A 13718-nucleotide genomic window follows, 5' to 3' on the forward strand; every position below is an offset into this window, starting at 1 on the left:
CTCACGCCTTTAATCCCAGCACTTTGGGAGGCTGAGGGGTGTGGGTCATCTAAGGTCAGGAGTTTGAGACGACCCTGCCCAACATGGCAAAACCCCACCTCTACTAAAAATACAAAAATGAGCTGGGCGTGGTGGCGGTCACCTGTCAGAACTAGTAGGGAGGCTGAGGCAGAATTGCTTGAACTTGGGAAGCAGAGATTGCAGTGAGCCAAGATCCAGTCACTGCACTCCAGCCTGGGTGACAAGTGAAACTCCGAATCAAAAAAAAAAAGAAGAAAAGCCAGTACTGCCCTTGTGTATTATTATAAGATGTTCTTATACAGTTTTCCACAGATGATAACATTCTTCCTAGAAGCTGTTTTTCTTTTCTTCCTTCCTCCATTTATTTTTGAGATGGGGTCTGACTATATTGCCCAGGCTGTAGTGCAGTGATGATTCACAGGAGAGATTATAACACACTGCAGCCTTGAACTCCAGTGCTCCAGCAATCCTCCTGCCTCAGCTTTTTAAGTAACTGGGACTACAGGTACACATCAAACCTAGCACAAGCTGTTTTTCTTGTCTTTTTTAAAAATATTTTTTCGCCGGGCGCGGTGGCTCAAGCCTGTAATCCCAGCACTTTGGGAGGCCGAGGCGGGCGGATCACGAGGTCAAGAGATCGAGACTATCCTGGTCAACATGGTGAAACCCCGTCTCTACTAAAATTACAAAAAATTAGCTGGGCATGGTGGCGCGTGCCTGTAATCCCAGCAACTCAGGAGGCTGAGGCAGGAGAATTGCCTGAACCCAGGAGGCGGAGGTTGCAGTGAGCCGAGATCGCGCCATTGCACTCCAGCCTGGGTAACAAGAGCGAAACTCTGTCTCAAAAAAAAAAAAAAAAAAAAAAAAAAATATTTTTTCAGGTTGGGCGTGGTAGAAAATATTTTTTCAGCCACCATTCCCAGCTAATGTATATAATTTAATTTGTAATGATGGCTGTTTTTAATAATTGTCTTGCAAAAAATCTTGACGGTTTAGGCTGGGGCTGGTGGCCCACGCCTGTAATCCCAGGACTTTGGGAGGCAAAGGATGGCAGATCACTTGAGGTCACGAGTTTCAGACCAGCCTGGGCAACACAGTGAACCCCATCTTTGCTAAAATACAAAAACTAGCTTGGTGTAGTGGTGGGCACCTTCAATCTCAGCTACTTGGGAGGCTGAGGCAGGAGAATTGCTTGAACCCAGGAGGTGGAGGTTGCAGTGAGCCGAGATCGAGCCACTGCATCTACAGCCTGGATGATAGAGGACAGAGTGAGACTCCCTCTTAAAAAAAAAATTGACAGTTTAGTTGACTTCATCATACCATTGATTAGAAGGGTACTCTTTGGTATCATCTTATAATATAGGTTATTTAAAAGTAGAAGCCATTTCTTTTTGGTATCATTTGATGATTAACACATTTTTGGCCCCCAGGTATTACAGGAAACCATAGCTAAAACCACTCTCTTGAAAAGAGGCCAGGCCAGTGACTCACACTTGTAATCCCACCACTTTGGGAGACCAAGGCAGGTGGATCACATGAAGTCAAGAGTCCGAGGCCCGGCGCGGTGGCTCAAGCCTGTAATCCCAGCACTTTGGGAGGCCGAGGCGGGCGGATCACGAGGTCAAGAGATCGAGACCATCCTGGTCAACCTGATGAAACCCTGTCTCTACTAAAAATACAAAACATTAGCTGGGCATGGTGGCACATGCCTGTAATCCCAGCTACTCAGGAGGCTGAGGCAGGAGAATTGCCTGAACCCAGGAGGCGGAGGTTGCGGTGAGCCGAGATGCGCCATTGCACTCCAGCCTGGGTAACAAGAGCGAAACTCTGTCTCAAAAAAAAAAAAAAAAAAAAGAGTTTGAGACCAGCCTGGCCAACATGGTGAAAGCCTGTCTACTAAAAATGCAAAAATTAAGCTGGGTGTGGTGGCATGTACCTATAGTCCCAGCTACTTGGGAGGCTGAGGTGGGAGTGGGAGGATAGCTTGAGCCTGGGAGGTGGAGGGTGCAGTGAGCCAAGATGCTGCCATTGCACTCCAGCCTGTGTGACAGAGCGAGACTCTATCTCAAACAAGAAAATAAAAAATAAAATGAAATAAAATATATAATGTATATATAATTATTTAGTCTACATTTTAGAGTTTTGTGTCCCCCAAACTCATCATGTTTTGTGATATATACATTAGATTTATTATAAAGATCTTTCAAACCTTGGAGCTCTCACTTGCCAAATTTAGGACAATTTATGCCTGTACTCCCAGCTCTCAGGAGGCTAAGGCAGGAGAATTGCTTAAGCCCAGGAGGCATATGTTGCAGTGAGTTGAGATGCCACCGCTGCACTTCAGCCTGAGTGGCAGACCAAGACACTGTCTCAAAAAAAAAGAAGTTACTGTTCAAGGAACTACATGAGATTATGCTAAACTTCAAACAGAACGGAAATATCAAGCTTTAAAATACGTAAAAAAAAATTGTTTTCATAAACATGTTAAGGGCTCCTAGAATAAAGATTCTGTCTGGGGAATTTCTGGAGCCAAAAATTCCATAATTTATGGTGAATTAAATGAATAAAACAAGCTTGAAAGACTCTTACTTAAAGTTGTGCTTAAGAATGTTATGTATCAGGCCGGGCGCGGTGGCTCAAGCCTGTAATCCCAGCACTTTGGGAGGCCGAGGCGGGTGGATCACGAGGTCAAGAGATCGAGACCATCCTGGTCAATGTGGTGAAACCCCGTCTCTACTAAAAAAAACACACAAAAAAGTTAGCTGGGCATGGTGGTGCGTGCCTGTAATCCCAGCTACTCAGGAGGCTGAGGCAGGAGAATTGCCTGAACCCAGGAGGCGGAGGTTGTGGTGAGCCGAGATCGCGCCATTGCACTCCAGCCTGGGTAACAAGAGCGAAACTCCGTCTCAAAAAAAAAAAAAAAAAAAAAAAGAATATCTTAGTACGCACACAGACACACACACATTAGTATTTTTAAGGAAGTAATTACTGATTAGTTTAATCACAACATCTAATCTAACAGGCATATAGGACAAATGAAAAGCCTCCACCTTTTGGAAATCATATTAAACACACTTTGTAATTATATACCCAACATTAATTTTTTAGGCTTAGAGCAACTCCCTGATGTTAGAGTTGGAAATCAGATATTGACCTGGAAAATATATTTAAAAACAAAAACTTTCTCTTTCTTCTATGTACCTGACCTCCCTCCCCCAAGTTTTGGCTATAAAGATAGAATTTTTGTCATTGCAGAGTTTTCTATTCCAATTTAGGTCAATGATGAGAAAAATTATTAGTGATGGGAACTAGTGTATTTCTGAAATTCTGTTCAATGATGACAGCTTCTGACCTTTGATGTATTTTAACTTCTGACAGCCATTTTGTCTTACTCTACATTTGAAAGGTCCTAATAGTATCTTTTATATACTAAAAATAACTGTACATAATTTCTTATTAGACCTGAGAACTGCTTTTAACAATGTTTGCCCTTCCTTCCACTAAGGCTTCAGAATTTTGAGAATCAATCTTTAGTTCAGTAATAAAGTTCATAAAGAACCGCAACCTCCCTGTAAACAGTCTTCTGTGTTTTGGGCTAGGAATAGGAGACTATGCCTGTGGAAATCATGTTTTCCTTTCTGCGGTAAACTCTAAGAACCATGGTTATATCCTTGATGAACTCAAGGCAATATATGCTTTAAGATCCTGTAAAAGGTGCAAAATTTCAAGAAGTTAAGAATAATTCATTGATTATACCACTTGCAGAAAGAAACCACTTTATTCTGGACATGGTGGCTCACACCTGTAATCCCAGCATTTTGGGAGGCTGAGGCGGGAGGATTGCTTGAGCCTAGCCTGGGCAACATAATGAAATCCTATCTCTACAAAAAATAAAAAATTAACTGGGTGTCATGGCATGTGCCTGTAGTTCCAGGTGCACTGGGAAAGAGGTGGGAAGATCCCATAGCCCAGGAGTTTGACACTGGAGTGAGCTGTGATGGTGCCACAACACTTCAGCCTGGGCTGTAGAGCAATATATCCTGTCTCATAAAAAAGGAAAACAGCTTTTTTTTTTTTTTTTTTTTTTTTTTTTTTTTGAGACGGAGTTTCACCCTTGTTACCCAGGCTGGAGTGCAATGGCGCGATCTCGGCTCACCGCAACCTCCGCCTCCTGGGCTCAGGCAATTCTCCTGCCTCAGCCTCCTGAGTAACTGGGATTACAGGCACGTGCCACCATGCCCAGCTAATTTTTTGCACTTTTAGTAGAGACGGGGTTTCACCATGTTGACCGGGATGGTCTCGATCTCTCGACCTCGTGATCCACCCGCCTCGGCCTCCCAAAGTGCTGGGATTACAGGCTTGAGCCACCGCGCCCGGCGGAAAACAGCTTTTTAACATGTCATATGTCTTTCTCAACCTTCTATATGTGTACACATTTCTTTTACAAAAAGAGGCCATGCCCAAGGCTGTTTTGTATTTAATGAGTCATAAATACAGTGTCATGTTCAAATCTGTCTACACATTACCATTTAAAAAACACTGGCCTTTTAAAAGGTTAAATAACTGCTTATTACAAATACTACAGAAATACATAGAATGAAATATGAAAGCCTTCCCTTAAGTGTTATTTTGTATACCATCATTTTCAGTAATGGCATGTTATTCCAAATATTGGTATTTATTTATTTATTTACAAGATAGAGTTTTGCTTTGTCACCCAGGCAGGAGTGCAGTGGCTGATCTTGGTTCCTTGCAACCCAGGCAGGAGTGCAGTGGCCGATCTTGGCTCATTGTAACTTCTGCCTCCTTGGTTCAACCGATTCTAGTGCCTCAGCTACCCAAATAGCTGGAACCACAGTCACATGCCACTGTGCCCACCCTCCCAAGTAGCTGGGATTACAGGCCCATGTCACCATGCCTGGCTAATTTTTGTATTTTTAGTAGAAGTGGTTTTGCTGTGTTGGCCAGTCTGGTCCTGAACTCCTGACCTCAGGTGATCTGCCTACCTCAACTTCACAGAGTTCTGGGATTACAGGCGTAAGCCACAGGGCCAGTCCAATACTGATATTTTAAAATGTAACTTTTTGCTTTAATTCAGGCATCCTATATACATAATGGCGTCAGGGTAGCAGTGCTCCCCTTTTTTCTTCCTTGGAGGTTTACTACAGATCAAGTTCCCATGCTGTCACCCAGATTCAGTAAATTGTGGTTATTCAAACTGTTACTCCTATACCATATATAGCTTTTCTTGTGAAGTTTGTGACTCTTTAAGCCCTCTTAATTTTGGTGGCGCATAGCTGTAACTCTTTGATCAATGTGATTGCTAATAAAGGTAACAATGTGAATATTCCTGAAATAGATTTGTTCTGTGTTTTAACTTGAAACTATATTTTCTGCCAGATGTAGAAAAACACTGCCTAACCGGTGAGAGTATCAATGACCCTAGGGAATTCTTGAAGTCATTATTAGTTTTTGGTATTAATATCTGACAATGGCTACTCAGTATCTTGACTTCGGCTCAAAATGTAAGAGAGAGGCATAGAGAAATGACTTTAAAATATTAACTAATTTTAAATTTAATTTAATTTTTTTTTTTTGAGACAGAGTCTCACTCTGTCACCCAGCCTGGAATGTAGTGGTGCAGTCTTGGTTCACTGCAACCTTCCCATCTGGGGTTCAAGCATTTCTCCTGCCTCAGCCTCCCAAGTAGCTGGGACTACAGGCATGTGCCATCATGCTGGGCTAATTTTTTTGTATTTTTAGTAGAGATGGGGGTTTCATCACGTTGACCAGGCTGGTCTCGAACTTCTGACCTCAGGTGATCCGCCCACCTCAGCCTCCCAAAGTGCTGGGATTACAGGTGTGAGCCACCATGCCCAGCCTTAGTTTTTAAATTTTTAATAGAGCATAGTTATTATGGATAATGAATGTTTTCTATACTTTTTATTTCTACATTTTCAAATGAGTATGTATCACTTATTATTGAAACACTAACAAATGTAAAGAGAAAAAAAGAATAAAGTATCATGTTTACTGTTAGTCTTTTGGTTTACACAATTATGATTTGTGCTAATCTTTAGTTCCAGAAAGCTGAGTCTGATCTGGATTACATTCAATACAGGCTGGAATATGAAATCAAGACTAATCATCCTGATTCAGCTGTCGAGGTAATCTCCAAAATAAATAAGCCTTTTTTTTTTTTTTTTTTTTTTAAAGCAGCCTTAACTGAATACTTTAGAATTTTCTGATAGCATTCCTAATAGTAATAGATCATAAGAATTATATTATTAAGTACTAAGTTTATAGAATCTTAAAATCTTGTCATTACATTGGAAGTTTGGTTATGGCATACTGGACAGAGAGTGCCAATAGTATGTGAAATTTGTGGCTATTTTTTCCCCCTAACCTTTAAAAAATAATCATTGAGTTCAAAGGCACAGGCCACTGTGGAAGCCTCTGAAATTCCAAGAGAGAATATAGCTACCTCTAGGGCAACTGTTCTGCAATAAGTTTGAGGGAGAAGTCCTGGCAGTCAGAGTATTCTCTGAGGAAGATAATGATATACTATTAAATTTTTTATTTATATTTTATGAACGGTGATGTCTACATAAAACTATGTATTATTCTAAGTTTAGTTGATTAGAAACATTAACTCTGCTTTATACCATAAAATCATCAAGTATAAGTATACATACATGTCCATGGGGATGAAAGCAAACGATCTCCAAGCATTATCTGTTAATGTTAATTAACACTAAAATCAATAAATCAATAATGTTTTTTTCCCCAAAGCTCAGGTATCAGGCTTAATTAATATTTATCTTTTTTTTTTTTTCCCTGAGATGGATCACTCTGTCACCCAGGTTAGAGTGCAGTGGCCCAATCTCAGTTCACCGCAACCTCCGCTTCTTGGGTTCAAGCGATTCTCCTGCCTCAGTCTCATGAGTAGCTGGGATGGCAGGTGTGCACTATGATGTGTCGTGGACCGTCCGGACGGGTAGGCACGTCTGCCCGGGGGTCTCTCGACCTGCAAGAGGGTCCCAATACCTGGAAGAGGGAGTGCGCCTGAGAAAATAATAAAGACAGAGAGAAAGCGAGGCGTCTGGAGGGCTGATACGCTGTGCCTAAACAGCAAATTTTATTTTTCAAAGGCCAGGAATAAGTACACTTTCTTGGCTCTGGTTTACGTCATAGTAAGAGGAATGTAAATGTATGCCTCACATGGCCTATACAATAGAGAAGTCAAATACACAATGGTTGCAAGACGAAATGTAAATGTATACCTTACATGGCCTATACAATTGAAAAGTCAGATACACAATCAGTGGTTGTAAAAGGTAACAGAATTTCCTGTGATCACAAAGCTTGTTTACATCCAGACATTATTCCTCCTAGCTGCAGATATCTCTGGTTTTGCTTATCAGAATATCTTTTAACGGATTCTCCTTTGTCTACTCCTAACTCAACTTAACTCAATTTCCCCATTCAGGAATCTCTGAGTCAGGAATCAAAGCCATCCCTTATGGTGGCATTTTGCTTTGCAAATATTGACAGTTAAACCATTATCTAGGGTGCAAGGCAGTCTGGTAAGTAAGGTTTAAGGATTATTCTTAAAGTCATAAAAAGGTTAAAAGCAGGAACCGGTTGCCGGCAGGGGGTCACTCGGTCTAGCAGCAACGCATAGTTTTAGGCCCAAACAATATTGTGGTTGATATTAGAAACTGATCATTCATCTTTCTTCCTATATTTCCGGATAGCTCGACTGCCTCCAGTAGGAAACTGTGTTTGGGATCAAACTCACCGTATAGTGAGACTCACGCCTTTTAGGGGTCTCACACGGGAGTGTTCCCCACAATGATGCCCAGATAATTTTTTTTTTTTTTTTTTGAGATGGAGTCTTGCTTTTTCACCAGGCTGGAGTACAGTGGCATGATCTCGGTTCACTGCAACCTCCACCTCCTGGGTTCAATCCTAGCTTCAAGCGATTCTCCTGCCTCAGCCTCCCGAGTAGCTGGGCCTACAGGCATGCAACATCATGCACAGCTAATTTTTGCATTTTTAGTAGAGATGGGATTTCACCGTGTTGGCCAGGACGGTCTTGATCTCTTGATTTTGTGATCTGCCCACCTCAGCCTCTGAAAGTGCTGGGATTACAGGTGTTCGCCACCACGCCCAGCCTTTTTAAAAATTATTTATTTGGCCGGGCGCGGTGGCTCACGCCTGTAATCCCAGCACTTTGGGAGGCCGAGGCGGGTGGATCACGAGGTCAAGAGATCGAGACCATCCTGGTCAACACAGTGAAACTCCGTCTCTACTAAAAATACAAAAAAATTAGCTGGGCGTGGTGGCGCGTGCCTGTAATCCCAGCTACTCAGGAGGCTGAGGCAGGAGAATTGCCTGAACCCAGGAGGCGGAGGTTGCGGTGAGCCGAGATCGCGCCATTGCACTCCAGCCTGGGTAACAAGAGCGAAACTCCGTCTCAAAAAAAAAAAAAATAAAAATAAATAAAAAAAATTATTTATTTTTAGTAGAGACAGGGTTTCACCATGTTGTCTAGGCTGGTCTCAAACTCCTGACCTCAAGTGATCTGTCGCCTCAATCTCCCAAAGTATTGGGATTATAGGCATGAGCTACCACGCCTGACCAGTATTTATCTTTGATAGCACTTGCCAGCAAACAAGAAATACTGCATTAAAGCTAAAAAAAAAAAAATCCATACAATTAAAAAATTTTTTTGGATTGGGTAGGAGTACAAGTTAACCTAATATTTTATAAAAAATTGGGAAAATTTCATGAATGTTCAGTTTCTACTGTTTATTTCATAGAATGCTAGAATTCTACTCCCTATTCTTTTTACCTCTCTTTTTTTTTTCTTTTCTTTTTTTTTTTTTTTTTGAGACAGAGTCTCACTCTGTTGCCCAGGCTGGAGTGCAATGGTGCGATCTCAGCTTACTGCAACCTCTGCCTCCTGGGTTCAAGTGATTCTCCTGCCTCAGCCTTCCAAGTAGCTGGGATTATGGCTGCATGCCACTACGCCCGGCTAATTTTTGTATTTTTTAGTAGACATGGGGTTTCACCTTGTTGGTCACGCTGGTCTCTAACTCCTGACCTCAAGTGAGCCACACGCCTCAGCCTCCTGCAGGCTTGAGCCACCTTGCCCAGCCCCTTCCTTCCTTTTCTTCCTTTCTTTCCTCCCTTCCTTTCTGTTTCCTTCGTTCCTTCCCTTTCCTCCCCCTGCCTCCCTTCCTTCCTTCATTCCTTTCTTTACTGTGATATTGTTTCCTGGCCTTTTGGCTAAGATCAAGTGTAGGATCTGTTCTTTTCAGTTTAAAGACTGGTGTGAGTCAGTTTTTTTTTTTTTTTTTTTGAGTTGAGACAGAGTCTTGCTCTGTCACCAGGCTGGGGTGCAGTGGCACCATCTTGGCTCACTGCAACCTCTGCCTCCCAGGTTCAAGTGATTCTCTTGCCTCAGCCTCCTGAGGAGCTGGGACTACAGGCACGTGCCACCAGGCCCAGATAATTTTTGTATTTTTTTTTTTTTTTTTTTTTAGTAGAGACAGGGTTTCACCATGTTGGCCAGGATGGTTTTGATCTCTTGACCTTGTGATCTGCCTGCCTCGGCCTCCCAAAGTGCTGGGATTACAGGTGTGAGCCACCATGCCCAGCCTTTTTTTCTTTTTTTTTTTTTAAAGACAGGGTTTCACTATGTCATCCAGGCTTGAGTGCAGTGACAAGATCTCAGTTCATTTCAGCCTTGACTTCCTGGGCTCAAGCAATCCTCCCACTCCAGTCCTCCAAGTGCCTGGAACTATAGGCACACACCACCAGACCCAGCTATTTTTTGTATTTTTAGTAGAGACAAGGTTTTACCATGTTGCCTAGGCTGGTCTTAAACTCCTGGACTCAAGTGATCTACCTTTCTTGGCCTCCCAAAGTGCTAGGATTACAGGTGTGAACTACCATGTCTGGCTTAGTATCTTTCAAGTACTATTTTGAAAGACACTGAAGTGTGGTACTCCCACTTTTCCTTTTCTTTCCATCTCTCATCTTTGTTTCACCTGTGGGTTTTTATTTTCCCTACAACTTTTTAAAAAAACAGCTTTATTGAGCTATAATTTATATACCAATAAATTCACTCCTTTAAAGTATACAGTTAAGTGGCTTTTAGTATTCACAGTTTTGTAGCCATTGCCACAATAATGTTTTCATCACTTCAGAAAGAAACCTCATATCCATAAATAGTTACTCCTTATCATCTTTCCCTGCTGTCCCACTGCTCCGAAAGATGAATCTACTTTCTGTCTTCATAGGTTGGTTGTCTGAACACTTCAATAAATAGAATCATATAATATGTGACCTTTCATGTATAGCTTCTTTCACTTAGGATGTTTCTTAACTTTTTTTTTTTGAAAACAGAGTCTCACTCTGTCGCCCAGGCTGGAGTGCAGTGACACAGTCTTGGCTCACTGCAACCTCTGCCTCCTGGGTTCAAGCGATTCTCCTGCCTTAGCCTCCCAAGTAGCTGGGACTACAGGCATCCGTCACTACGCTCAGCTGGTTTTTTGTATTTTAATAGAGACAGGATTTCACCGTGTTGCCCAGGCTAGTCTTGAACTCCTGACCTCAGGTGATTGCCTCTGCCTGCCAAAGTGCTGGGATTATAGGCGTGAGCCACTGTGCCTGGCCTCTTTTTCTTTCTTTCTTTTTTTTTTAAAGGCACAGTCTCACTCTGTCACCCAAGCTGGAATGCAGTGGCACGATCTTAGCTCACTGCAACCTCTGCCTCCCGGGTTCAAGTGATTCTTCTGCCTCCTCCACTTGAGTAGCTGGAACTACAGGTGTGTGCCACCATGCCTGGCTAATTTTTGTGTTTTTTAGTAGAAACAGGGTTTCACCATATTGGACAGGCTGATCTCGAACTCCTGACCTTGTAATCCGCCTGCCTCTGGCCTCCTCCCAAAGTGCTAGGATTACAAACCTATACTCCATTTTCTTATCCAATCATCAGTTGATGGTTATTTCTGTTGTTTTCATCTTTTGCTTGCTATGAATAATGCTGCTGTGTACATATATTTACAAGTTTTTGTGTGGACATGTTTTCCTTTCTCTTGGGTATATACCTTGGAGTAGAATTGCTGGCCATATAGTAACTCACGTTTAATATTTTGAGGAACTGCCAAACTGTTTTCTAATTTTTTTTTTTTTTTTTTTTTTTTTTTGAGATGGAGTTTTGCTCTTGTAGGCTGGAGTGCAATGGCGCAGTCTCGGCTCACCGCAACCTCCGCCTCCTGGGTTCAGGCAATTCTCCTGCCTCAGTCTCCTGAGTAGCTGGGATTACAGGCACGCGCCACCATGCCCAGCTAATTTTTTGTATTTTTAGTAGAGACGGGGTTTCACCATGTTGACCAGGATGGTCTCGATCTCTTGACCTTGTGATCCACCCGCCTCGGCCTCCCAAAGTGCTGGGATTACAGGCTTGAGCCACCGCGCCCGGCCCTGTTTTCTATTTTTTTCTACTTTTTTTTTTTTTTTTTTGAGACGGAGTTTCGCTTTTGTTACCCAGGCTGGAGTGCAATGGCGCGATCTCGGCTCACCGCAACCTCCACCTCCTGAGTTAAGGCAATTCTCCTGCCTCAGCCTCCTGAGTAGCTGGGATTACAGGCACACGCCACTATGCCCAGCTAATTTTTTGTATTTTTAGTAGACACGGGGTTTCACCATGTTGACCAGGATGGTCTCGATTTCTTGACCTCGTGATCCGCCCGCCTCAGCCTCCCAAAGTGCTGGGATTACAGGCTTGAGCCACCGCGCCCGGCTCTACTTTTAATTTTTTTGTCACAGTCAGAATCAATGCCAAACTGTTTTCTAAGGCATCTAAAGTATTTTACATTCTCAGTTTAAAAAAAAGAAATTGTGGGCCAGGCCTGGTGGCTCATGACTGTAATCTTAGCACTTTGGGGAGCTGAGGCAGGCGGATCATCTGAGGTCAGGAGTTTAAGACCAGCATGGCCAACATGTTGGAGACCCCATTTCTGCTAAAAATACAAAAATTAGCTGGGTGTGGTGGCATGTGCCTATAATCCCAGCTACTCTGGGATTATAGGAGGCTGAGACAAGAGAATTGCTTGAACCCAGGAGGTGAAGGTTGCAGTGAGGCAAGATCACACCATTGCACTCCAGTCTGAGTGACAGAGCAAGACTCCATCTCAACAAAAAAGAGCTGGGCACTTGGTAGCATGATAGCTCACGCCTGTAATCCCAGCACTTTGGGAGGCTGAGGCGGGTGGATCACCTGAAGTCGGGAATTCAAGACCAGCCTGATCAACGTGGAGAAACCTGCCTCTACTAAAAATATAAAATTAACCGGGTGTGATGGTGGGCACCTGTAATCCCAGCTACTCAGGAGGCTGAGGCAGGAGAATCGCTTGAACCCGGGAGGTGGAGGTTTCGGTGAGCCAAGATTGCAAGATTGCGCCATTGCACTCCAGCCTGGGCAACAAGAGCGAAATTCAGTCTCAAAAAAAAAAAAGAAAAGTATTTTATAAGTAGTTTCAAGTTGTCTTATTCTTTAAGAACAAGTCCAAATAGTGCCTTTAATCTTCTTCTGAATAGCATTTAGAATTATATTTTAGAAATATTGTATAATTAATTATTGTGGACTGTGCATCAAATGTTATATATCTAAGATAACCTTATTTTCTGTTTAATATTGCTGATTTTTTTGGTGGTTTATTTCTGTACCTAGGCTATAAATTCCTTGAGAATAAGATCTGGGTCTTATACTTTTCTCTCTTCTCCACCTCCCTTCTGATGTCACGTGGCTGCATAATTAACTACTCAACAGTGTTCAATTAAATGGATGGTAGAATGTATTGTATGTACATTATTTTAATTCCTAAAAAGAAGCTTAATCTTTCATTTCCGTAATTTAATACATGCTAACTTTTTTTCCTGACACAGAAAAATCCAGTTACACTCTTAAAGGAATTGTCAGCGATAAAGTCTCGATATCAAACTTTATATGCACGCTTTAAACCAGTTGTTGTTGAGCAGAAAGAGACTAAGAGCCGCATTTGTGCAACTGTGAATAAGACTATGAATGTGATACAAAACCTACAAAAGCAAACAGACCTGGAGGTAATGCTTTCAGTTGACAGGTTAGATTTGTATAGCTTTAGCTCTAAGTGTTGTTTTGAAAAATAAACCTGCTGTAACTTAAATTTTGAAACTCGGCAGTCAGTTTGAACTATTAAAAGATTTTCTTGATACCCTGAAGTATAATAGCTCTTATTTCTATTTATTTAAAAATAAGCATTTGGACTTGACATGGTTAATAAAGAAGTGTGCCGTCTTGGATTATGTAACCATGGCAGAAAACTTGGTAATACTTATTAAATCTAGCAGCTTGGCTGGTTTCTGTAAGTGGTAGTGAGACTCAGATGTCTGGAAAATGGTTGCTTAGAATCTGCATTAAGGAGCTGTGTCTGGGCATGGCAGAAAATAGTACTATCTGCCATAAGCATAGAAAGGAGGAACAGCTGCATATGTAGAATTTATTTGCCAACTCTGCACTAAATTTTGCCTTAAGATACTTTGAATTATGGGTTTGTAGCTAGAGTAAATCAGAAAGGTAATTACCCAGGTCAGTTTGATCAAGAATTCTTTATATTGCAAATGGAGGCGAAAAAATAGAATAA

The 13718-nt window shown here is 42.0% G+C and overlaps 1 protein-coding gene and 1 pseudogene across 3 annotated transcripts in view; both read left to right on the top strand.

The window, feature by feature from the left end:
• SKA2 (spindle and kinetochore associated complex subunit 2) overlaps nucleotides 1–13718 on the top strand; it is a 33205-nt gene that overhangs the window by 12536 nt on the left and 6951 nt on the right. For all 3 annotated transcript variants that reach the window (XR_012514512.1, XM_074388088.1, XM_003929096.3), the window contains exons 2-3: nucleotides 6102–6188; nucleotides 12982–13158. Coding sequence is in view for 2 of the 3 variants with exons in the window: in XM_074388088.1 (XP_074244189.1) it covers nucleotides 6102–6188; nucleotides 12982–13158 (264 nt within the window). In the remaining variant the exon portion in view is untranslated. The remainder of the gene's footprint in view (nucleotides 1–6101; nucleotides 6189–12981; nucleotides 13159–13718) is intronic.
• LOC120367095 (U2 spliceosomal RNA) lies at nucleotides 9296–9471 on the top strand (annotated as a pseudogene).

The sequence above is a fragment of the Saimiri boliviensis genome, chromosome 17 (assembly GCF_048565385.1).
Source record: "Saimiri boliviensis isolate mSaiBol1 chromosome 17, mSaiBol1.pri, whole genome shotgun sequence".
Classification (NCBI taxonomy): domain Eukaryota; kingdom Metazoa; phylum Chordata; class Mammalia; order Primates; family Cebidae; genus Saimiri; species Saimiri boliviensis.